The following is a 26994-nucleotide window of genomic DNA, read 5'->3' as shown; positions in this document are numbered from 1 at the left end:
GGGGAATGACCTGGCTAGCAACCATGTTTGGGCTAATGTTCCACCTCCACCCATTGTTACTCCTCACCATGTCTTTCAGCAGAGCCAAATGACAGTGAGCACTGTTTCCCCAAGGTGTTCACAGCTTGTGCTGTCCTATGAGCAGTCTGACGCGTAGTCTAACACTGAGTGGGGCAAGATAAAAGAAACTGAGGATATGCATGTATCTGTGACTGATTCTCTTTTGTCTGTTTCCTGTAGCAATTTAGCAGCTGTACTGTGCTGGGGTATTGTCTATGGGATACACTGATACACAAGAAATGGGTACCACATGGTGGGAACTTGTTGGGTGAACTGGTTTTTCAGTAAGTTGTTTCAACTAAATTTCGGAATCAGGTGTTGCATGCTTCTCATGACCAGTTGGGGCACTTTGGAGTACTTAAAACATACAACCTCATCCTCAAATATTTTTGGCTGCAGCTGAAGAAAGATGTGTCTAATTACATTACAACATGCCACATGTTAGTTGACATGAAAGCCTAACCAGTGTCAAACCAGCACATTTGTGTCCTACTTCAGCTACTTCTCAGCCTTTTGAATATCTGATTGTAGACTGTGTTGGTCCCCTGCCACGCTCCAAAGCTGGCAGTACAGTTATGTTATGAGCAACAACAAATACAATAACGGCCAGAACGGTTACAGCTTTGACCCAGTTCATTTCCATCTTCAGCATTCCAAACATAGAACAGAGTGAGCAAGGTTCATATTTCATTTAATCTCTTTTCTCAGGTCCTTAAGCAGTTTATAGTCACACACAAACAGCAGTCCACTTACCTGAGTCAGAGGCTACTGGAAGTTCTCACCCGACCCTCAAGTCTCTATTGCCAGCGTACTATACCGTACTGAACCAGGAGTGGGAGGAGTGTGGTAAGGGAATACCGGGGAGTACCAGTTTTATCCCAAATGACCTTGTGTTGGGACACACAGTCCAGGGCACAGTGGCTTTGCTGCAAGATAATTCTTCTTCTTCAGAACCTCCTAAAAATTTCAAGACTTTGTTTGTATGCAGCTGATCAAATGGCGAGGGAAATGCTGGTAGCAGCTCAGGACAAGCTGAAAAATGATCATAAAGTTGAGTATTGCCCACCTCCTCAATGGTGTCCGGGACAAAGCAAGCTCTCCTGACCAGTTTGTTCTGTCTTTTTTTGTCCCTCTCAGAGCTTCCGCAGATCCATCGTACCACTTTGTAGAAAACTGCAGATGCCACCACAGTCAAAAAATGTTTTTGACAGTGTCCTATATACTCCAAAGGACCTCAGTCTTCTCAGCAGGTGGAGACAACTTTAGCCCCTCCTCCAACACACCTGTTGTTAGTCCAGTACAGTTTGTTGTTGAGGTGAACACCCCACAATCTCAATGTCCAAGGCCTGGATGTTCACCAGGTGTAGTCTGTGGTACCTTCCTTCAGAAATCAATCGCCATTTCCTTTGTCTTGCTAGCGTTTATGTGCAGATGGCTCAGTTCACACCATTTGACAAAGTTGGTGATGACCTCCTTGTATTTCAATTCATTCCCCTGTGACAAACAAGAAGATACACGATGGCTGCATTATCTGAGACCTTCAGTGTTGTGTCTGAAGTCTGGTGTGTAGGGGGTGAAAAGGAAAGGATGAAAGCACTGTCCCCTGTGGAGCCTCAGTGCTGCAAACTACCACATCAGCCACGCATTCGCGAAGCCTCACTTTGGTCTGTTGGTCAGGTAGTTGATGGTCCATGCAGCCAGGTGGCATAATACGATGGCTCCTTCCAGCTTCCCCCTGAGCAGTGATAGTTGGATTGTGTTGAAAGCACTCGAGGAGTCAAAAAACATGACCCAGGTAGATGACTGCATCCTCCACATCAATGCCTGGTCGATGAGCAAACTGTAGGGGGTCCAGCTCACTGCTCACAGGCAATGGAGGTGGTTCAGTATGATCCTCTCCATCGTCTTCATCAGGCTGGAAGTTAAGGCTTCATAACTGTGCATAAAAGTGCATAACTGGTTTGTTTTTAACCACTGCTTGACATTTTTTGGAATGTCAGATAGTTGTCTGAGTTGGTTTAATGTCTTTGTGTACTTTGAGGTTGTACTGAAGGTGGAAGCAATTTTCTTTGCAGAAGGACAAAGAAATCTAAATGTAATCTATGCCATCCAAGTCTGCAGCCTTTCTCCCCTTCATCCTCCTGAGCTCTTTCCTCACCTGATCTGCTGTTACGGAGAGGCTGGGGTGGGGACTAGGGGGTGGCTCCTGTAGAGTGATGTGGGGTGCATGTCTGTGGTGTGGAGGGGGGTTAAGTGGTGTGAAGTGGGTGTTGTGAGGTAGAGGGAGTGGGTGTGGAGAAGTCAGCGTGACTTCAGGTCTGGACTCTGGTCGGTGGGGGGAGGAACAATTGAAAAACAGGTTCAGTTCATTTGCCCATTCCCAGTCTTCAGATTCAGGGCCCTTCTCACTGTCACTGCTGTGGCCTGAGATGGTTTTCAGGCCCCTGCAATCCACTGTGGCATTGTTCCCCTGAAGGTATTCCTCCAGTTTCCTCCTGTAGCTGTCTTTGCCTCTCCTTATCTCCCGTTTCAGATACCTGTGCAACCTCCCCGGCTCATCTTTGCCCCCCGATCTAAAGACCCTCTCATTCAATAGGGCTTTCAGTTCCAGGGACACCCAGAGCATTTTCCTGGTAGGCACAGTGTTCTCCACACAGAAGATGATTTAGTCCGTGATGCAGGTTGTTAAACTGTCAATGCTCTCCCCATGTGGACTGCACAACACTTCCCAATCAGTGGTTTCAAAGTAGTCCCTCAGTGCCATACTGGACTCTGACCATGTTCTCACATACCTTGTGGTTGATGATTGTTTATTCACCAAAGGTGTGTATGCAGGAGCAGATAAACCAGGTTGTGATTGGAATGGCCCAGTGGGGAGAGGAAGCATGTAGCTCTGCCTCCTGGTCTCAAATCTGAGTTGTCACGGGTTTCGTTCACAAATAAATTCGGTCAGAATTCTAGGGATGAGAGCTACTCTGTCCAAAGTGGGATTGATGCTTTCTCTCCTAATCACACTAGCTCTTCATCAGAAAGTCTGCCAATTATCAACGAAGCCCACATTGTTTGCTGCACACCACATTGCCAGCCAGTGATTGAGGGGGCAGGGGCCCAGAGAAAACTACAGAGTCCGACATTGTCTTTGCATATGAACACACTGATTCCACTTTAGTTTTAGTGACCTACGATATGCGTAATCGGGTGTCATTACTGCTGACATGAATAACAATCTTACTGTATTTACACTTATCTTTACCCAACAGTTTCAAATTTGATTCAGCGTCACCCGCTCTGGCCCAAGGATTGCATTTGACTATAGGTGCTGGTGTCACTCACTACACGTTTTTCAAAATGGAGCTGCCAATAATCAGAGTTGGTTTCTCAGCTGTCAGAAACATAAAGTGGTTGGTGATGAACCGTGGGCTTCAGCTTGGGACTATGTTTCCTTCGAACGGTCACCCAGCCTCCCTGGTTTCCCTGATCGGCAGGAGCTGGCAAGGGACCGCTTGTCAGGGCTACACTTGGTCGGTCCACAATGGGGGCCTGGCTTACTACACCTAATGACTGGGTTTCCATGATGCAGAGCTGCGCTTCCAATTCACTAAGCCTCGCCTTCTACACAGCTAATAAATTAAACTCATAAACAACATACTGAGCAGGAGAAAGCAGGAGAAAGTATCAGTGTACACACATATCAACAGCCTTAAGAAGGACAGCAGCAACATTACATCTATCAGTTTCACATGTGACATTTTGAGTTCGAGTGCATGTCCCATGTCCATGTTGAGCCTAACTGCATAGTTTATTGATCAAAACTTTGAACTACACAAAGTTGTTTTCACTCTCAAGAGTTCTCAGGGTCACACACTACAGAGGCTCTTACTGTTGCATTCAGCACCACACTCAAAGCTAAAGGAAAAAGTGCACATTTTTCTAAGGGATAATGTGAAAGGCCATGAGGGATGCGGATTTACCCAGCTTATAGTGCATGGTGCATACACTCCAGCTCACCATTACTGAGGGAGTTTTTGTCACAGCATAGCATCACTATATAATATATAATATATAATCGCCTGTGGAAGATGCACTGTTGGTCATTTCAAATACTCCCATCTTGCCTATTACCGAGTAATAGAGTATTCAGAAACAGCCGGGCCAGCCTATCAACCCACCAGCTGAACAGTAATGTACATATGCTACAGCTTCAACAGGGCATGTTAATATTATTACCCTACTTGCCTCCTTCGAGGAACTCACACAACAGATAAGCTCATCAAATGCATTGCCTGCGTATGTTATACAATCCATCAGATCTTTAACTTGTCTTCTTGAGAAAACAGCAGAGACTGACCATGGTGTGAAAACGGTAAAAGCCATGTTGCGATCCAGAGGAGATTCCATGACACTGAATCTGAGCATCTGTATGCCATTGCTACAATCCGTGATCCAAGGTGAGAAAACTTAATTCACACATACTTGACATTCGTGTGTGTGTGTGTATGTTTGTGTGCCCATCTGTGTTGCTGTTAGAGTGAATTAAATTGCAGGCGAGAAAGGAGTATTGAGTATTGAAAACATTTCAACTCATAATCAATATAAATTGAAAAATCAAGTTACAAATATTTGATAACACTATAAACTCAGAGTGAAGCATAGCTACAAAATGCATAAAATAAATTGATGTTTTCTTTTTCTTGTTAATAAAAAAGGTATGAAGAGAGATGTTTCCCTGATGCACTCAAGCCACAGATACGTGGACTACTTTCTGATGTCCTGGTCACTGGACTGGAGCACCAGAATGGTGATTCAAAACAATATTTTGGCTGTGGCCTTTTTTGTTGTAGTTTTGTCATCTCAGTAAATACCATTTTTGTTCCAACTTGGAGAGTTGTGCACATTTAGCTTTTATTCTCATTTCTATTATATAAAAATGAATGTATTTTATTCCACAGAAAAGCTATAGTTGTTAAGCTCTAAGCTGCTTCCTATAACAAAGAGTAAGCTGCTGTGGTTTAAGTTGTTGTTTTACTGTGTGTTGTTATTAATTTGTTAAGTTTTCCTGTGTTATGTGTACTTTGTGAGTTTCCTTCTAGTTCTGCAGTGGAGGTGTGGCCAGGCTGTTTGGAGGGCAGACGGCGCACCTGATTCTCATCCACTGATTTCTGTCCTATTTAAGTGGCATGGCGGAGATGTCTTGCCACCAGATTGTTCGAGCTTCATGTTTGACTTTCCAGCCATTCCTTGTCTCTCGCATTCAATGTAGCCTAGTCCTGTTCCTTGTCGCCTGTGTGCGTACTTCGTTTTCTGTTTAGCTGGTTATCCAGAGTGTGTTTTCCTAGTTTTGTTCTCTTGCTATATTGTGCGTTAGTTCCTACCCGTTTGCCAGGGTGTAGTTGAGTATTTCATTTAGGGTTGTTTTTGTATTTAGGAGATTGCGTTTGCTGTTTGTTCCTACTTTACTATTGTATAGCATTTTTTTTCATTCATGTAAATAAACCACTTTGTGTTTAAATGGCTCCCTTCGTTTCCATGCTTTGTATCTGTCCCCTTGGGTCCTACTAAATTTATATTGATTTGCTAATCATAAAAGTAGTGTCATATGTTGCAACAGTTGTCAGCTCATGATACTCATTCACGAAATGGTAAATGGACTGTATTTATATTCACACACACATTCGAATGGCGGCTAAGCCACCTCCTCTATTCACACACACTCGCATACTGATGGCACAGGATCGGGAGCAAATTGGGATTCAAAGGCTTCAAATAGACCCAGTGTTTGGTGATCAGCATCGGCCAATACTGCTTGCCGCAATCGTTGACCGGCCCGGTCCTGATCGACGCACCCTTGGCACTAATCCTGTCTATGGGGTGTTAATGTTAATAATACCATAAATAAAAATATACCATGCTTCATAACCACTACTGCCCCTGCTTTCTGTCCTAGTGTAATTATTGGAGCAAATCATATGTTGCTTTGTGACGGTATTTACCATTAACTAGTCATGCTCATTCATGTAGCTTGATGAGTCATAAGTCATCTGATCATGAGATATGAGAGATACTTTCAGTGAGATTAGAGAGTAATTTGGCTACATCAATAATGTTAGTTCATTTAATTGGAGAGACTTTGATATGTTGGGCTCACATCTGATCTGTGGCTGTCTGTGATGGGAACTGGGACTTGGGACACATGGACTGGAATGATCAAAGCACTCTATAATTACTTTTTAAAAGAATAGACATGGTCCACACATCTGATTTGCAGATGTATATGCAAAGTCACAATATAACAGACAACAAGCGAAGTATATGATTTTACTTGGTGATGCACTTAAAAGAGTATAATACTTTAACTTTCACATGTGATCACACTTGAGAAAGAGAGACTGGGAATGTTATCCTGGCAGATGTGCAGCAGACCATCATCAGCAGCAGCAGATAATGACATAAGAGTCCTTGTATTTTACCCTTATCTTATGCTTTTTAGGTTTCTTAAGTTGCTGTTCAAGTAGATGTTTTTGTACTCTTACTCAACTCTTTATTTTGATGACTACTTTTCTCTGGTACTTGTTTTAACAAAGTAACAGTACTTTCACTTGAGAAAAGTTTTGGCAACTCTACTCACCTCTGACTACAACACAGGACTGCTGTTGAGTGTGTATGAATGCCAATAGAAGGGGAAGATGTAAATTCAAATATTAAACTGTGTACATTTTAAGCATATCCCTGTAACATCCCTTAAAAATCTGTATTTCTACTGATGATTTTATTGGCTAATAATTATAGCAAGTGAAGTACAAATAAAAGTGACTTACTTCTGTGTTGCAGGTATCCAGTGGACAGGTATTGCTTCATGTCTTGGTTAAAGGCTTCTTCATAGACTTTCTGTCGTTCTTTCAGTTTCTGCTGCATGACATGCTCCAGCTCTGCCACCTTCTGAGCATGCTTAGATTTCAGTTCCACTACAAACAGACAACAGCAGTATTAGTCACTGCTGTATTAGTCACTGGCATTTAAATGATGAACTTTACCGTCATTCAGAACAGGCACAAATTCCAGACAATTATCACCAACTTGACACACTACATCAACAAGTAAACTTAACTTTACTGACAATAACTACAGGTCAAAGTAGTTTCTCACATGGATTAAGTGAGTGTTATCTTCTTAATATTAAACTTCCTAAGAGAGCTATTGCTGAACGAAATTATTTCAAAAACAAGTGCCATATGTTTACACAGGTTCCTTTTGTCTAAGGCTACATTTATCTACACAGCCAATGCCATTCAGTGTGACAAATATACAAAAATAGAGAAATTAAAAAAGAGGCAAACATATTTTTACAGCACTGTAACAAGGTATAGCAGGTATTGTTCAGTAATCACAAATGTGTATTGTACATCAGTAATGCCTAATGACAATAGAGCAGCTCACCTTCAAGTGCCTCCACCTCCCTCCTGTTACAAGACAAAAATCAGACAAGTCCCCATTAAAACCCAAAAATCACTACACAAGTGAGCATTATGTCATTCAGTTTCTCTGACCAAACAAACTGTATTGTGTACCCTTGTCAAGCCGGGAGGATGAAAAGTTAATGGTGATATTTGTGATGGTGATAATGTGAATTTCCCTTGGGGATGAACAAAGTATCTACCTATCTATCTATCTGACAAAAAGACACAGAGATAGAACAAACTAGACAAATACATGAAATTAATACAGAATAAGACAAGACAGCATCATTGTCAGAATCAAAAATCAGAAATCAGAAAAAGCTTTATTGCCAAGTACGATTTCACACAGGAATTTGTTTTGGTGAAGTTGGCGCATGACAAATCTACTAAAAATAAACTATTAAAAAGTAACAATATAACAATATAAATATATATACACAAGTCTGTTTGGAAACACAGTCTGTTTTTTTCCAGAAAGAAATCCAAGCTGACCGTTAATATAACGCATAGAGTTATGGCAATGTCAATGTGACAAGTAGAGGCAAAGGTGGAATGTGAAGCGTGGTGGGGGGGGGGGGGGGGGTTCCGGGCCTTGTTGATAAGGCTGACAGCAGACGGGAAAAAACTGTTCTCGTGGCGTGAGGTTTTGGTCCTGTTGCACCTCAGCTTCCTGCCTGTCTCGACGAGTTTGTGTCCAGGGTGAGAGGGATCAGCCACAATCTTTTCTGCATGCCTCAGGGTCCGTGCACCATCATTGTCTTTGGCAGATTGAGTACATCCTCTGCTGTGCTTTCTTGATGAGGGAGCTGATGTTCGGCTCCCACTTGAGGTCCTGGGAAATGATAGTTCCCAGGAAGCGGAAAGACTCCACAGCGTAAAAAGTGGAGTCACAAACGGTGATGGGGGCAGGTGAGGCTGAATTCTTCCTGTAGTCCACAACCATGTCCACTGTCTTAAGAGCGTTGAGCTCTAGGTTGTTCTGGTTGCACCAGGTCACCAGATGGTCAACATCCCACCTGCAGGCGGACTCGTCACCATCAGAGATGAGTCCAATGAGGGTGGTGTCGTCCGCAAACTTCAGGAGCTTGACAGACTGGTGACTGGAGGTGCAGCTGTTCGTATACAGGGAGAAGAGCAGAAGACAAAGAACACAGCCCTGGGGTGATCCGGTGCTGATGGTCTTTGCATCAGAGACGTGTTTCCCCAGCTTCACACACTGTTTCCTGTCAGACAGGAAGTCTGTAATCTACCTGCAGGTGGAGTCAGGCACGCTCAGCTGGGAGAGCTTCTCCTGAAGCGGAGTTGGGTTGATAGTGTTAAAAACAGAGCTGAAATCCACAAACAGGATCCTGGCATAGGTTCCTGTAGAGTCCAGGTGCTGGAGGATGAAGCGGCTGCATCGTCTACAGACCTGTTGGCTCTGTAGGCAAACTGCAGGGGGTCCAGGAGAGGGTCGGTGATGCCCTTGAGGTGTGAGAGCGCAAGGCGCTCAAAGGACTTCATGACCACAGAGGTCAGGGCAACGGGTCTGAAGTCATTAAGTCCTGTGGTCCTCGAATCTGTCTTCGTCCCCACTCCTGAAGGCCTCTTCCTTTGCCAACCTTAGCTGTCTGAGTTAGGGTGTGAACCAGGGTTTGTCATTGTTGTAACTCACCCTGGTGCGTGACGGAATACAGCAGTCTTCACAGAAGCTGATGTAGGACGTCATAGCCTCCGTGTACTCATCCAGACTGTTGGTAGCAGTCCTGAACACATCCCAGTCAGTAGAGTCCAAACACGCCTGGAGATCCTCCACAGCCTCAATGGTCCACTTCCTTGATGTCCTCACTACATGTTTGCAGTGCTTCAGTTTCTGCCTGTACGCAGCTGGAACGTTTTCCATTAAGCATTTATCTACATAGGCATCTGATGGCCCTTTTCAGCATTGCATGTATTTCAATGCATATATTTACTTCATTTGCCTTGTAGGTGGTATCTGTTTGATATTACATGTTGTTTAGTAATTACACTTCCTGTAAAGCAGAGAAGGAGAATGTTAGACAGGAGATGCTGGCAAATAGTGCCACAATTTAATAATAATGTTTCTCAACATAAAATTGCAAATAATTTGGGGATTCCATTGTCTACAGTACAAAATGTCATTAAAAGATTCAGAGAATCTCAAGAAATCTCTGTACACAAGGGACAAGGCCAGAACCAATACTGGATGGCCATGATCTTCAGGCCCTCAGATGGCACTACACTGAAAACAGACATGATCATTGCAAAATACAAGATGAAACTCTTGCATGTTTTTTCCAAAGAGGAAACCATATATAAACCAGGTTCAGAAACGCTGCTGCCTTCTCTGTTGCCGAGCTTGTTTAAGATGGACTGAGGAAAAGTGGAAAACTTTCCTGTCTGACAAGTCAAAATTTCAAATTCTTTGTGGAAATTTATTATTTCAGCAAGACAATGCCAAACCACAGTCCGCACATATTACAACAGCATGGCTCCATTGTAAAAGAACTGGGGCACTAAACTGGCATGCCTGCAGCCCAGACTTGTTACCAATTGAAATGTTAGGCACATTATGAAATGTGAAATACAACAAAGGAGACCCCGAACTGTTGAGCAGCTGAAATGGTACAAGAAAGAATGAGAAAATGTTCCACTTTCAAAATTGCAGCAATTGGTCTCAATTCCCAACGCATACAGTGTTAAAAGAAGAGGTTGTGCTACACAGTAGTAAACATGACTCTGTCCCAGCTTTTTTGAAAGGTGTTACTTGCATCAAATTCGAAATGAGGATACAATTTTCAAAACCCAATGAAATTCCCCAGTTTCAACAATTTGATATGTTGTATTTGTGCTATTTTCAATTAAACATGGCATTTCATCCATCCATCCATATCAGTGGATGGATGGATGAAATGCCATCCATTTCAGTGTTTTGTAAATCATCACATCCTGTTTCTAGTTACATTTTACAGAGCTTCCCCACTTGGAAACAGGGTTGTAAGTGTATGCCTAACTGTCTCAATTGAATGTGAGGTTGCATGTGCAGTGGTGAATATGAGTAGATTCAAAAAAAAAAGGGAGAAAATAATGTTGGAAGGGGCAGCAGTATAGGAGGACAAGCACGACCCAGGCCACCCCTTGTGCAAAGAGCTTGGACAGTGGGGATGTCGCTGCCTTTGACTGTGAATTGACCCGTAGAAGGTTAGTTTCGACCAGAGCGTGTGAGCGGAGTGGAGCGATGAGAATTCCTACTCCTCACGCACAGAGCTGTTCCTTGTGCCCGCTCATCCACTCAGAGGGGATGCACGCTGCTCTGCTAATTATCCCTCCCCCTTCCACTCAAATTTCTACCCGCTCCACTCAAATCGCTCACCACTAGCTCTAGGAAAAGAATAAAACATCTGTCTTTTTATTTTACTTTAGCTTTAACTGCAACCTGACATCTAAAATAACTGAGTAGCCATAATAATTTTTTTCAAGCAGAAATTATATATTCAAAACACACTTAGGCCTATGTTACAAGGAAAATAAAATAAAGCCATTTGTAAAATTAACTGAATCCACAGGCTGAATTAAATGAAATATATATAGGCTAAAAGAGATACGTAATGCCCTTATCAATTCAACAAACAAACTTTTCAATTTCACCTTTGGCGTCTCCAGGTAAGCACTACTGCTCGCTGAAGTACGACCCGAACAGGCAAGCTCTTTTTGTCTGTGAGGTCCGCCAGCAGTGCCAACACATTGACAAGGACACTTCATTTAGGGTGATGTTGGAAACATTAGACTTGACTTTGCTTTGCCATAATGGGTCTTTTTGGAACAGCCGGAGGACCGACTGAATCATCTGCAGTTGGCTGCTCCATCCTGTTGTGCAAGCAGTCATGGGGTGCACTCCTAGTCGGTTGGTTTCCTTGGCCTTAAAGTTGCTCTTGCGCACACTTTTCAGTAGCAGGCAATTAATGTTGTCATGCTCCTTAACAGCATCTTTAATCGCCAGCTGAAGCATGTGAATGGGGCACCGCAGATGTAAATTTGGCACAGTAAAATAATTGTTTGTCATAGTTTCCACACTGGCAGTTATCTCCTCCACTTGGAAGTGTGAGAGAGCAGGTGGTCCATCACCTTGAATGCTCTGATCATGTTACTGGCACTGTCAGTCACAATCCGAATCACACGCCGTCACACATTCCAATTTTTTAGTACACTTTCGTACTTTTGGTAAATGTTCTCTGCTGTATGGTGCCCATGTAAGAGCTTGTAGCCTAACAAAACTGTGTGCCCACAGAAGGCCCTATCAATGAAACTGGCCATGATGCCAAGAAAGCTGTGCCCTCTTATACTGGTCCAAATGTCAGCTGACAGGACAAACCCATCAGCCTTTAGCAGTAGGTCTCGCAGCTTGGTTTCCATCTCTTCTAGCGCATGCAGCATTAGCGTATCCCGGACAGTGTGGTAGCAGGGGGGCCTGTAGCCTGGTTGGGTTGCACTGGCAAAGTCTCATCCCTTCGCGTTCTCCTTTACTAAGCAGCCCGTAGTCCATGTAGATAGATCATTTTAAAAAATGCTGGATCTTGTTCCCATTTCCTCTCCCCTGTGACAGTTGGGCCTCTGCGCACAGTGAAGAAACTTTTGAATTCCTCACTATTTTTCTGTTGGAGCTGCTGCTACGCCTCTCACTCTATAAAACACAAATACACAGCCAATCCAAATTAAAAAGGTAAACAAGGTTATATTAGGCTATAGGCTATATTAATTTACTCATTAAAATTCTGACCATAACTTGGCTCACCTTTTGATTTCTTTGCAACATGGTCGTGAAGTATACTGTCATGTTTCCGAGAAATGTGTCTTTTTAGATTCCAGACTGCATCTTTACTGACCGAAAGGATGTTGCCACATTCTTTTTCTTGTACCACATTATTGTCATCCGTTAGTCTCACAGGAATAGTGCACTTGTATGACCTCTCAGCATCCTTTCTGAAATACTTTGTAACTCCATGGTGCAGTTGTCAACATCAAATTTCTGACAGACAACAGTGTGGGTAGCTGAGCAATTAATTATACACAGATGCATTCTGGGTGAGACATGCTTCAGACGCATGGTGTAAGCGGTACCGGAGTGAAATTGTAGCAGGATGGAGCAAAAGATAAGGTGATGCTCCAGCATTTTTGAAAAAAAAACGCTCCATGCTCTGGCCAAAGACCTTCCGCTCGCGCTTCCCGCTCGCTCCTGATCAGCTCCCCTCACATGCTCTGGTTCCATTCCAGTTCAGACTCACTCCGCTTACCTCACTGGGCTGCAAGTCCTGCTTTTGTTTGTCTGCCAGTTTAAGTTTTTCCCATTTTTTCTTATGTGGGTCAGCAGTTTATGGTGCTTCTGAATTGTATTATGTTATACTGACAAGTATTTTCATTATTTCAACCACACCATACAAATCACCATAATTACATTATGCAGTCTACTGATGATGATTCACTCTAGCTTGCTGACATACATGGAACACAATGAAGGACTTATGGATAAATTGCAACAGAAAAAAGGTAAAGCATGGTATTAATACAGTGTCACTTGACATTTTTTGACATTCACTGAAATCAAGCATTGATTGGGGGGAAAAATTCTATATATGATAAGTACAGTTTTGTCTGAGGTTTCAAAGGCAGCTTTGGCGATATGGTCTATCAAAGATTTTATTTTAATAAGCCTGCTGTCATCTTATTTCACACAGCATAAAGAGAAGATCGTTTTCTAAAAAGCATATATGAGATTCAGCTGTAATAACTTTTTTTCAATATGCTGGACAATAACTTTGCATGAGTACAGTGCAAATTTACTAAATGCCAATTTGAATAAGGATGTATATGATCCAAGTTGTAACAAACTAGAATTACCACCTCACAGTTTTAGGCCTCCACTAACCAGTCAAGTGGCATTTACATTTGAGCCTGTTCAGACTCATATATGCAGTGAAGACTTTGAAGCAATTTAATGAAAGGTATTAAGAGTCTTCTTTTGGCAAAATGGAAGTCATCTCCACATTGACATATATGATTCCAGTAAATAATTTCCAGTGAGAAACATGCTGTCTTCACTCAGGTGAGTGTTTTTGCACAATGCTTGGTCACATGGTGCAAAAACAAAACACTCACCTAAGGTTCAGCATAAGCTAAATTGATGAGCTTGTGGTGGACTACAATGCTTCAAATATATAATATGTAGGATATTGCTGCAAAGTGGCTATAAGTTGTAAAGCATGGATGCTTCACGCACATCTTCACCCTGTTGGCACAGCAGATCTATACAATCACCACAGTTTTAAGGAGGGAAACCAAGATTAGTATCATCAATCCAACCAATTGTGAAATATGGTCACAATGTCCCCTTCTGTTCCTGATTTATGGCATTGAATAATAAGCTCTATAGATCATTATGTCACAGTGTGGTTGACCTTTTGGTCATGAAATGTCATTTTACCGTGCATTTTTATAAAATTTTGCTTGACAGCCAAAAATGCGTTGTGTATGGTCACAGTGAACTTGACCTTTGACCACCAAAAAAGAAACAGTTCATTCTTGAGTACAAGTGAACTGTCAAATTTGAAGAAATTCCATCAGGACGTTCCTGAGATACCATGCTAACGAGAATGACAAGGAAGTCATAGTGGCCTTGACCTTTGACCAGCAAGAAGTAGTCAGTTCTTTCCTGAATCCAAGTGAACACACTTGTGCCAAACTTAAAGAAATTACCTCAAGGCATTCCTCAGATGTTTTTTCAGGAGAATGGGACGTATGTATGTAGATGGATGAATGGACAACCCGCAAATACAATCTTTCAGCCACAGCTGTCACTATTGAGGTCAATGAGCTGTACTCATGCATCTATTATACCATCTAACATTTAAAAAATAATTGAAAAAATTTAAAATTCAGCCTCACCAGTGAATAATAAGTGATTTGCATTTCATACCTCTTCTTTTTCTTATAGACCTCTAGTTCGTTGATATGATGATGTTTGAATGCCTGTTGTTCACACTGACAGCACAGAGTCTCCAGGTATACCAGTCTGCTCTCCATCTCCTCAAAGTCACCTTCCAAATGTGCTGGAGACACACAAAGACACACACACACACATTAAACTAACTATGTCATACTACATGGCTTTCCGTCTTCTATGTCATAGTACCCTTCACACAATCACCCAAAATAGAAAACATAATAATTCATAGAAATGTAATTAATTCATTTTGGATGACAACCAACAGGAAAGAATAGCATCCACGGTTGACCATTCATATCCACTTAACACTGTGATTAGCCATCTGTGCAGCGGTAAAAAAGGAGCCATGGTTTGAACTTCTCTCTAGCTCTCTTTTTTGGTTCTTGGTACAACTGTTTTTGTTACTTTTCATGTGAACAATTTACAGTGGTTGACTTTAACAATCAATTAAAGTGACCGTCAAAATACTGAGGTGGAAAGCTCAATATGTGGCATGTGTGAGATTAGTAGATTATCTCTGCTAAAAAGACACCAAAAAAACTTACAATATAATGACACTTTTGTAACTATATGTATGTATGTGTGTATGTATGTATGTATGAGAGTCTGTGCCAGTATATGTATTTGTGTCATTTTATCCCACTAACTTAAATTGTAAAAATGTGTTGAAAAAACTTAAATATCTTAAAAATGTCAAAGTTACAAAAAGCATAGCTCTGTTGTCCATAAATTGCTCAAGCAATACTGAAAATAGCCAAAAAAAAAAAACAAAAAAAAAAAACCCAGCTGAAATCAATTGAAATGTATTGTTTTGAAAACCTGGAAGCTGAAATCTAAAACTGGATCTGGGAGCTTAAGTCCATTAGCTGAAACAGCTGAATAATTGTTTTAATTATTTTTTATTAAAATCAGATCTAAAACTCACTACTGCCCAATTTTATGAGTTCCTTCTTAAAATAAAGCTCCTGTCTGGGGCCAAAAACCAGGGCCATCCCGGGTTTCCTGTTCCTGAATGGAAGCACAATTGTCCTTGAAGAGGTGAACATTTTGATATTTGAATGGTTTCTGTAGCTGAAAGCAGAAATGCTTTGTATTAACATCAGATGAACTGATTTGCTTAACACTTCGAACCGAGCTCCAAGTGAAAGTAGCAAAGCATTGCAGAGCACAGCAATGCAGATATGTGAAAATTTTTGCTAGAATTCAAAGCTTAACTGCATTACCTTAAGAAGCTGTGAGCTTAAATTCATGAAAAAATCTTAATATTTATATCAACTATAAAAGGTAGAAAAATGTTCAATAGAAGCATACATCTCCTGCATTCACAGTGTATAACTGTATCACATGCTCAGTCATTGAGTAAGAAGTAGAGACACATGTAAAAGTACCAGTCAAAAAGCATTCAAAAACCATAGGTGGTAACACTGATGAGTTACATAAGGTTTAAGAGTTTAGCATCAATCCACCAATCACAGCAGAGGAAGAAAGATAAACAGACAAACACACACTGAGAGATGAGAGAGAAAGAGTGACTGAGAAATTTTGAAAACACTTTAATTTTTTAAAGAGCAACAACATTGAGCGAAAATCATATGTAGTGACTATGCGGTGGGGGTGGGAGTCTCCTCCCAGAAGGGTATGACTTTTTTTTTTCCCGCCTGCTGTCAGCCTTATCAACAAGGCCCGGAACCCCCCCCAACACTCTTCACATTCCACCTCTGCCTCATCTTGTCACATTGACATAGACACAACTCTATGCGTTATATTAACGCTCAAATTGGACTTCTGAAAAAACAGACTGTGTTTCTGGAAAAAACAAACAAACAAACAAACAAAAAAAAAAAAACAGACTTGTGTATATATATTTATATTGTTATATTTTGTACTCTTATTTTTAGTAGATGTGTCATACACCAACTTCACCGCAACAAATTCCTTGTATGTGTAAAATCATACTTGGCAATAAAGCTTTTTCTGATTCTGTTTTTCTGATTCTGAAGAAGTTTGTGTCCAGGGTGGGCGTGGTCAGGGATAATCTTTGCTGCTTGCCTCATGGCCTGGAGGTGTACAGGTCCTGGAGGAGTGACAGATTTCAGCCAATCACCTTCTCAGTAGAACACAGCATATGCAGTGTACCAGATGGTGATGGAGCAGGTGAGGATGGTGATGTAGTGCACCATCATTGATTTGGCAAGTTGAACTCTTCCAGCTGCTGCACAAACTACATCCTCTTGTCAAGTCAAGCTCCCACCTAAGGTCTTGGATGATGATGATGCTGAGGAAGCGAAAGAAGTCCACACTCAACTGAGTCACATCGGGTGATCGGGGCGGGTGGGGCTTCATTATTCCTCCATAGCTTCACTATTCAGTTTCTTTGATATGCTCACAACAGGTTTAAAGATTTAATTTCTGCCTGTGGGCAGGAATAAGGTGGACCATATTGCAGCCAGTGTAGAGCAAGGGATGACTTAATAGGCACTGCTAAGTATAGTCTCACACTGATCCTAAATATTCTTCTTTCTGGTCAGGGATTTAACAAACTGTCTGTGTTAGGGGACTTCATGGCTGACATCACCTTTGTTTAGGTCACCAACGAAAATAACTGAGGAGTCTGGGTTTGTCTGTCCAACACACAGTAGTTGTTCGATGAGCGTGCACTGTGCGTCCTGCATATTGGCCTGCAGTGGAGTGTAAACACCAACCAGAATGAAGGATGCAAACGAAGAAAAAAGATTCCAGCCTTAGCCTCGACCAAAAAATCCAGTATTTACTTCTCCGTCTGCTTGATCTACAGTTGAACTTATTTAGTTTCACTAGATCACACAAACAGTAGATATAATAGATACAATATTGTCTCCAGTATTTACAGAGAAAGAATCCACTATAAGGCACCTAAATCCACTTCCAGAACTGATCTAAGACAAGCTTTGATGGTGGGGGACCCCCATGCATGCACGAGGAGAACATGCAGACTCCTACTCTAGCTGCTAATTAAATCCTGGGCATTCTAGCTGTTGACAACAATAACCACTGAGCCACCATGCTGCAGAAAGGATATAATACAAACACTGATGCTGATGCTGATACTTTGATTACTGAGCAGCTTTTCAAGTACATAAGCAACTTACTTTATAAGATCGCTTACTCCACAGTCAATTATGTCGATATGGCACAGATTATACAGCACCTTTCAAAAGTATTCACCCCTCTTGGCTTTTTACCTATTTTGTTACCTTACAACCTGTGATTTAAATGTCTTTTAATCTGAATTGTATGTCATGGATCTGCACAAAAATAGTCTAAGTTGGTGAAGTGAAATAAGAAAAATATATACAGTATATAAAAAATAAAAAAAATGAAAATTGGCATATGCATATGTATTCACCCCCTTTGCTATGAAGCCCCTAAAAAGTTCTGGTGCAAGCAATTATCTCCAGAAGTCACATAATTAGTGAAATGAAGTCCACCTGTGTGCAATCTAAGTGTCACATGATCTGTAAGTATAAACACACCTTTTCTGAAAGGCCTCAGAGGCTGCAACACCACTCAGCAAGAGGTATCACACCATGAAGACCAAGGAGCTCTCCAAACATGAGAATCTGTGGTCAGACTTGAAGATTGCTGTTCACAGGCAAAAATCATCCAACATGAAGGAGCTGGAGCAGTTTTGCCTTGAGGAATGGGTAAAAATCCCAGTCGCAAGATGTGGCAAGCTCATAGAGACTTATCTGAAGCGACTTGCAGCTGTAATTGCTGCAAAAGGTGGCTCTGCAAAGTACTGACTTTAGGGGGGTCAATAGTTATAAACGCTGAAGATTTCTGTTATTTTGTCCTATTTGTTGTTTGCTTCACAATATATATATATAAAAAAAAATCACATCTTCAAAGTTGTAGGCATGTTCTGTAAATGAAATGATGCAAACCCTCTAACAATACATTTTAATTCCTGGTTGTGAGGCAACAAACATGAAAAATGCCCAGGGGGGTGAATACTGTTGCAAGCAACTGTAGTGTATTCCATACAGATGGCTGCCTAATTGTGACCAAGTGTCACAAACTTGGGTGTTCCCTGAACTAAAAGCTCTACTGAATGAGAAGAGGGTTTTTAGATCTGGGGACAAAGATGAGCTGAGGAGGGTGCAGAGGGAGCTGAAATGGGAGATGAGCTGAGGAGGAGAACCTTCAGGGGAACAATGCCAGAGTGGTCTGGAAAGGCCGGAAAACAATCTCTGGCCAGACCAAAGACAGTGGGAGGGGCCCAGAAATCTCAGGACCAGGAGTGGGAAAATTAACTGAATCCTTATTTCAACGGATTTGATTCTACCCCCGTTCCATCCCCCACCCACCAGAGCCCAGACCTGACACCCCTCCTCTTCCCCCGAAGCATTCCTGAAACTAGCAGCACCCTCTTCACACCATTTAACCCCCCTCCACTCCACATCAAAAACTACCTACCCCTCTCCCAAACCTCATTCAGAGTCTCTCCATAACAGCAGATCAGGTGAAGAAGGAACTCATGAAGATGAAGGCGAGGAAAGTTACAGGTCCTGATGGGATAAGCTTCAGACTGCTCAATAAAATTTTAGTACAACCATTTGTGCTAAAGTTTTATTCAGTGCAGTAAAACTGATGCACAAATTGGGGCAAAATTAATTTTCCACAAATCCTTCAAATCTGGGGATACTTTTCTTACCAGATAAACCAGAAGATGACTTACAAAAAGGAAAATTGTCTGAAATATCTCTATTACTCATAATTCCTGTTGCCATAGTTTCAGATTTACTAAAAGTAATCTTGTAGCCTGGTATGGTACTAAGTTGATTTAAATTGATAACTTAAGTGAAGACAAAACTACTCCTTAATTCAATGTGGATTATTTGATAACGTGTAACAGGAATCCTGCTCAGAGCCAAGCAAAAAAAAAAAAGCAACACAAGCGACAGATCAGATGCCTCAAAATCATGTGCGAGGAGCCCCCACACCTAAGCTCCTTGTGGCTCTGGAAGCTGCCATAGAATAGACCACAAAGGTGATCAAGGAAGGCATTTGTCTGGTAAACAAAACATCTGAAATAAACATCTCTTGGCATGCTGTCTTATTGTCACATATACTGTACATTGCTGCTTGGTTCTTGTTCGTTAATCCTGCACCTGGTAAACTTTTGAGTTTTGGTCTCTGCTGCATGTGCATTATAAGCTGCTCAGTTATTCCTTAAAATCAGCAATCACTTAGGTCCATTCTTGCTCAGAAAATCATCAAGTGGATCTGAGTTTTTGAAGGCACATTCCTCTTTGCTGAAAGTGAAGCATAAGCTGGCTGGGTAGTGCATTTGGAACCGAATTCCTCTCCAGATAAGCTGTTCAAAGGGACAGTGGCCTGTATACACATACACACACAGCCAAGCATAACATTATGACCATTGACAGGTGAAGTGAATAACGCTGATTATCTCTTCATTATGGCACTTGTTAGTGGAGGTGGAATATGTTAGGCAGAAGTGAACATTTTGTCCTCAAAGTTGATGTGTTAGAAGCAGGAAAATGGGTGTTCCCGATCTGCAGTGATCAGTAATCTATCAAAAGCGCTCCAAGGAAGGATCTGTGGTGAACCGGCGACAGGGTCATGGGCGGCCAAGGCTCACTGATGCACATGGGGAGCAAAGGCTGGCCAGTGTGTTCCGATCCAATAGACGAGTTACTGTTGCTCAAATTGCCAAAAAAGTCAATGCTGGTTCTGATAGAAAAGTGTCAGAATACATAATGCATCACAGTTTGCGTATGGGGCTGCACAGCTGCAGACCAGTCGGGTGCCCATGCTGACCCGTCCACCACCGAAAAAGCCAACAATGGACACATGAGCATCAGAACTGGACCATGGAGAAATGGAAGAAAGTGGCCTGGTCTGATGAATCAGTTTACAATTTCTTTTACATCACATGGATGGCTGGGTGTGTGTGCATCGCTTACCTGGGGAACACATGGCACCAGGATGCTCTATGGGAAGAAGGCAAGCCGGCGGAGGCAGTGTGATGCTTTGGGCAATGTTCTGCTGGGAAACCTTGGGTCCTGCCATCCATGTGGATGTTACTTTGACACGTACCAGCTACCTAAGCATTGTTGCAGACCATGTACAGCCTTTCATGGAAACAGTATTCCCTAATGGCTGTGGCCTCTTTCAGCATGATAATATGCTGTGCCACAAAGCAAAAATGGTTCAGGAATTGTTGGAGGAGCACAACAACGAGTTTGAGGGGCTGACTTGACCTCCAAATTCCCCAGTTCTCAATCCAATCAAGCATCTGTGGGATGTGTTGGACAAACAAGTCAGATCCATGGAGGCCCCACCTCGCAACTTCCAGGACTTAAAGGATCTGCTGCTAACATCGTGGTACCAGATACCACAGCACACCGTCAGGGGTCTAGTTGAGTTGATGCCTCGACAGATCAGGGCTGTTTTGGCAGCAAAAAGGGAACCAGCACAATATTAGGCAGGTGGTCATAATGTTTTGCTTGATCGGTGTATATATAGGCTATATACTGTTTTCCCTTTTGAATTGATGTATTTTTTGTATTGTGCTGTTAAGTTTTCTGTTTACTGTGGTGTAAGAACGTTACTTTATGGAAAGAAAAATACAGTGACATTTTCCATGAAAATGTGATTGCAATGGGTATGCAATGTGTAAAACTTTGTATTACTGACATCGGCAAATGGATAGCATTCAATTTGACATCTAGTACAGTAAAAATTCAGTATCAAAAAACTGGTCAAGAAATGGATGGAGAAGTGGATGTAAGGAGCATTTCCAGGGTCCACTGCCATACAGGCAAAACAATTCAACATTCATTATTAGATTAGATCAGATCAGATTAGATTAGATTAGATTAGATTGAACTTCATTGATCCCTTTGGGAGGACCCTTCAGGGAAATTGGAGTTCCAGCAGCTCAAAGCGATACAGATAAAGGGTAATAAAATACAATAGAAATAGAGAAAAATATGTGCTATACAATGTTTACACAATGCCAAAGGAACTTTTCATTTTGACGGCACTGACTTTTTATGTAAAACAATAACTTCCTTTTGAAGCATGAGTTAAATTTTTGGGGTGAGTTATAACCTTTTTGCAGGTGAGCTATGATGTTGTGCTGTACCATATAAGCTGTTTTGACAAATGCACCTAGAGCTTTGAGAATGTTAACACTATTTCAAGAAATGAGCCAAGGGAATTGAAATGTTGATATTGTGGTGGTGCAGACTGGTGTTCTTGGGCAGGAATGCAACTGACTTCATACCTATGTTAGCAGTGATGGCATCAAGTTCACTGATAAAGGACGATAAGCTTTGCAGTTGTTCCTGTAGTTGTGTCAGAGTTGTTCTTCTTCTCTCCCAGTGTGCTGAGAGCATGACTATGTCCCCATCTACTGCCTGACAAACAAACAGAAGGGTGGAGTTAAGACAGAGCAGAGAGGGCTGCTAGAATTATAAGATGCATTCAGACAATCATTAGTAACAATCTCACTGTAAACTCATTTGCTATCACAGTTAAACCTCTGTTAGTATAAACATAACAGCTCCTATCACTATCTGGCAACTTCTCTGGTAAATTACCTTGTGCAGACTCCCAATCACACATCAATAATAGGCACAATTACAACCATTTAACTATAATGCCTATTTACCCATGGTAGAAGCATAAATATCTATAAATATATGACCAAATCAGCTAAATCTGAGCAAGTCAACAAAAGTGTGCAGGCAAAACGCTCTGCTTCTGAAATGCTCCTGATGGGACCGTGTGAAAAGACATCACAGAGACACACCCAGTCCGGAATGAGTCACTGACACCTGTTGACTCCTCTGTGTGAAACTCTGCAAAAAGAGATTTTCCAATGCTATCTTATAAGCAAGGAATGCAAAAGCAGCAGTCGCAGTCAGCTGATTAGATGAAGGGTTGCATACAGTTTGGGCACATATCTACCTCCAACCTCTCACAAAATGACTGACTTACCATCTTATTTCTGTTAACGAAGAAAACAACTCGCAACTGGACAATTTTACTCAGTTATTATTTATTTCAATAGAATGATAATATAAGCAACTTAATTTAGTCTTTTGTGTTTTGTATTTATTCTTCCTCTGTTTTAGGACTTTCAGAATTAATTAATCTGCTGCATACTTTCTCAATTAATCATTTGGTCTATAAAATGTAGGTCAAAAAAAGTTTTCCCAAGATCTTGTTTTGTCTGACAAGGAGTCCAAAGCCCAAACATATTCAGTATATTCAATATACAAACACAGAAAAAACAGGACTCCCCCCTCAGCGGCCACCTTATCGTGGTGGAGGAGTGACCAAGTGTCCCCCCTCCCCAGGGAAGGGGCCAACCAGCGTGCACCTGATAACCGGGCATTCGCCTATGGGGTCTGGTTGGGCCCAGCCCGAAACAGAGACATGGGTCCGTCTTGGGTCTGTCAACTGATCACCACCTGGTGGTGAGTTGGGTCAGATGGCAGGGGAGGACGCGGTGCAGACCTGGTAGACCCAAATGAGTAGTAAGGGTCTGCTGGGAACGCGTGGCAGAAGAACCTGTTGGTCTTCAACTCCCACCTCCGGCAGAATTTTCACCATGTTCCGGGGACAGTAGGGGACATTGAGTCTGAATGGGCCTTGTTTCGTCTCTCACCATTGTTGAGGTGGCTATCGCAAGCTGCGGCCACAAGGTTGCTGGGGCTGGTCAAGGCGATAACCCCCGAACCCGCTGGTGGACACCTGCATTGAGGAGATCCGTCAGGCTAAAGAAGGAGGCCTACAAGGCATGGTTGTCTGTGGGTCTTCAGAGACAGCCAACTGCTACTGCAGGGCCAAGCGGTGTGCAGCTGTGGCAGTAGAGCCCCAGGGGTGCATGAGATCTGCCTTGAGTATCTCAAGGTTCTGGATGTTGTAGGGCTGTCTTGGTTGAGAAAACCTCTGCAACATTGCGTGGTCTATGACTATGTTATATGTTATATGTTATGCCTATGACCATGTTCTCGATCTCATCTCTGGTTTTGGCAATCTACCTCCGACCTCTCACAAAAGGAATGACCTACCACCTTATTTCTGTTAGGGAAGAAAACAACTCGCAACTGTACTCAATTATTATTTATTTCAATAGAATAACAATATAAGCAACTTTATTTATTCTTTTCTGCGTTTAGGGATTATGTCTCTCTGCTGGCTGGGGAATGTCTCGGGACCATTCAGCAGGAGCTGGTGGAAGTGGCTGGGGGGAGGGCCGTCTGAGCTTACTTGCTGAGGCTGCTGCCCCCGCGACCCAAACCCGGATAAGCAGAAGACGACGAGTACAAGAAAAACAGGAGATCCTCAAGAACCACAGGAAAGCAATTCTTATACAGTTTATTAAATGGTTAACTGATTATCAAAAGTGTTGTCAACACAAGTTATGGGGATTGAGTAATTAATTAACTTTTTCAGCTTGAACTTATTCTGTTAAAAATGAAAGATCAACATTTGATTATAAAACAAAGTTTCTCCATTACTTCACTGTAGCCAATGGAAAGGGAACACTGGTTTCTGACAGTGTTCTGTGAACATCCTGCCACCACAAGCAGTTGTTTGCCATTTATTTTGTTTCATTTATTTGCTGAAAATAGCCACATTTGACAAGCAGGCATTAACAAAGGTTCACCACCCAACCCAAGAGATACTCCCTTGTATACTGTAAATCATTAACGGTAAGAAGTGATGTTGCATCTGTAACAGAGCAGTGTAGAGAAATACTGATCTTACCTCTGCAGCCTCAGCACAGTCTTTAGTTCTTTTATGGAGTGGAAACCAACTCTCCTCATACCTACCAAAACAAATTTCATAAACATAAACAAACCCTTAATCTAAGCTTTTCGTTAATTATTGTTAATCGACTGTACGTATGTGTGTGTGTGTGTGTATGTCCATCTATTACTCTCATTGTGAGGAGATACATCTGTTTACACAGTCACATTGTGTGGACTCACCTTACTTGTGGAGACAAATTGCAGGTTCCCATAATATAAATCATTAAATTTCAGGATGAAGACTTGGGTTAAGGTTAGGTTTAGGGTACGGTTAGGGTAAAGGTTAGGCAAGTAGTGGTTATGGTTAGGGTAGATCTCCAAAATATAAATGCTTACATTTACATCTACGTAATGTCTCCAAAAGTGATGAAAACCTAACTTTTGTGTGTGTGTGTGTGTGTGTGTGTGTGTGTGTGCCTACAGACCTGCAGAGGATTTCCAGTCCAGCACTGAAATGAGAGCTTTCTGTGCACCTCGGCCGCCTCCTGATTTTGGTGTCCCTTGATTTGTCACCAAAGGTCTTGAAGCTGGAGGGAGGGTAGGAAGAGAGGGAGATAAAAGCTGATGACCCACTCTACCTCCTTCGTCAGGTGTGATTTAAAAAGAGGCCATGTCTCTAGGACAAAACTCTTCACTTTCCATCCACTGGTCATAACATGATCAGAGACTGTAATATAGCTCTGACAAGCTTGTGAAGTCCACCCAGCTGTGGTTATTGAGATACACTCTGCTTCTTTGAGGCTCTGTGTCAGTTTAACTTTTGTCTCTTGGTACAGAGCTGGTATCACTGTGCAATTTAAGCGCAGCCTTAAAGGAATTGTATACTTTTGCTCCAATGTGTTTACTAACCTTTGAAATCCATCATTGTCAACCATAGCAAACGGACCCAAGTCTTTGGCTATATTCAGTGATGCATCATGTTATTTCTTTAGCTCTCGGACTGTTATGGGGGAACAACGCTCCAAATGCTTCTTTCAGGTTCCTTTGACCTGGCTGAAACTTTTTCCTGACAGTATGCAGTTGTGTTAGAGCTTTTCTGCGTGGTGATGTGCTAAATGGCTTCTCATGTTTGATGTGTTTTCTGTAGTGTAGTTGACTGTCGTCCAGCAGTATTTGCAAATTGTTTTGTGTTTCGCCATTGTCAGTTCTTGAATTGGGAAAACCGAAATGCTACCACACATCAGCTCTTGAGTTGATGAAGCATCCTCAATCTCTTTTTCATTATCAGCTCATTCATCCATCATTTTCTCGTTGGATATATTTTTAGCAGTGGCTTGCTTGGCTTGGATGACAGCAGTCTGTCTTCTTGACTACTATGATTGTGCGCTCTGCTGTTCAAACAAAAACAACACAATTTTAGACAAGGAGAGATAGTAAATAACTATGTAAATAACCATGTCATAGTAGACAGCATCACAGTCTCATTATAGCATCAAGCCATATTTTTATTGCAATATCACAAGATTCAATATATTGTTACATCCCTACAACTTAACAGCTCTCTCCAATCTGGCATTTTCCCAACGGATTTGAAAACTGTAGTCATTAAGCCTCCTCTAAAGAAGAAGAATATCAAACCTTATATAAAACCTTCTGGTATTAGGTCACTGAAAAAATTGTTCATGAACAACTAATATTTTTAACACTGAACAAACAGTTTTGATCGGCTTCATCATAGTACTAAGACTGCAGTCATAAAAGTGCTAAATGACATTCAACTGAACAAAGGCTCAGACAACGACAATGTCTCTGTTTTAGTATTGTTGGATCTTAGTGCTGCTTAGTGCAGATGATACCCAGTTATATCTATCAATGAAGCCAGATGAAACCAATCAGTTAACTAAACTCAAAGCATGTCTTAAAGACATTAAGACGTAAAACAAATTTCAAGGACTGCGCTTTTTCGCCAACGTAAGATGGTAAAAATCAGGCACATCCTGCCTCAAAACTATGCAGAAAAACTAGTCCACACATTTGTTACGTCCAGGCCGAATTATTGAAATGCTAAATACTCTCCAGCTGATGCAAAAACGACACAGCACATGTTCTGACAAAAACGAGGAAAAGAGATCATATTTCTCCATCATTACCCTCTGCACTGGCTCCCTGTAATCTATAATTCTCCTTTCCTACAAAGCCCTAAATGGTGAGGCACCATCTTAAAGAACTCATCTTATGCGATCACACCACTAAAATACTGCACTCTCAGAATGGCCTACTTATGGTTCCCAAAGTCTCCAGAAGCAGAATGGGAGCCATGGCCTTTAACTGTCAAGGTCCTTTTCTGCGGAACCATATTCCAGTCTCAGTCCAGGGGCCGCTACCTTCTCTACATTTAAGAGTAGGCTTAAAACTTTTTTGATAAAACTTACAATTAGGGCTGGCTCAAGTTTGCCTTAGACAAGCCCCTAGTTAGGCTGATATAAGATATTCCTTTATTAGTCCCACAGTGGGGAAATTTTCGGTATTACAGCAGCAAAGTGGATAGCAAAAAATAGAGGGCATCAGTAAAAAGGACATTAAATATCAAACAAGCAATATAAACAATATAAACAAGGATATGGTATTAGACTGCCAGGGGACTTCCCATGATACACCAAGCACTTCTATTTTTCTCTACCACTCCATATTCATAGTCTCTCAAGACTAA

At 41.7% G+C, this 26994-nt stretch overlaps 1 protein-coding gene and 1 pseudogene across 1 annotated transcript in view; both read right to left on the bottom strand.

Annotated features, from left to right (window-relative positions):
• LOC143324530 (dysbindin-A-like) overlaps positions 1-26994 on the bottom strand; it is a 52160-nt gene that overhangs the window by 21227 nt on the left and 3939 nt on the right. The window contains exons 2-7 of the mRNA XM_076737099.1: positions 24770-24871; positions 24301-24361; positions 21806-21938; positions 14485-14617; positions 7495-7517; positions 6876-7022 (exon numbers count right to left, since the gene is read on the bottom strand). Of these exons, the coding sequence (XP_076593214.1) occupies positions 6876-7022; positions 7495-7517; positions 14485-14617; positions 21806-21938; positions 24301-24361; positions 24770-24871 (599 nt within the window). The remainder of the gene's footprint in view (positions 1-6875; positions 7023-7494; positions 7518-14484; positions 14618-21805; positions 21939-24300; positions 24362-24769; positions 24872-26994) is intronic.
• On the bottom strand, positions 2970-4047 carry LOC143324273 (uncharacterized; annotated as a pseudogene).

The sequence above is a fragment of the Chaetodon auriga genome, chromosome 8 (assembly GCF_051107435.1).
Source record: "Chaetodon auriga isolate fChaAug3 chromosome 8, fChaAug3.hap1, whole genome shotgun sequence".
Lineage (NCBI taxonomy): Eukaryota > Metazoa > Chordata > Actinopteri > Chaetodontiformes > Chaetodontidae > Chaetodon > Chaetodon auriga.
Note: the sequence above shows the minus strand (reverse complement) of the source record. Positions and strands in the feature narration are given on the sequence as shown.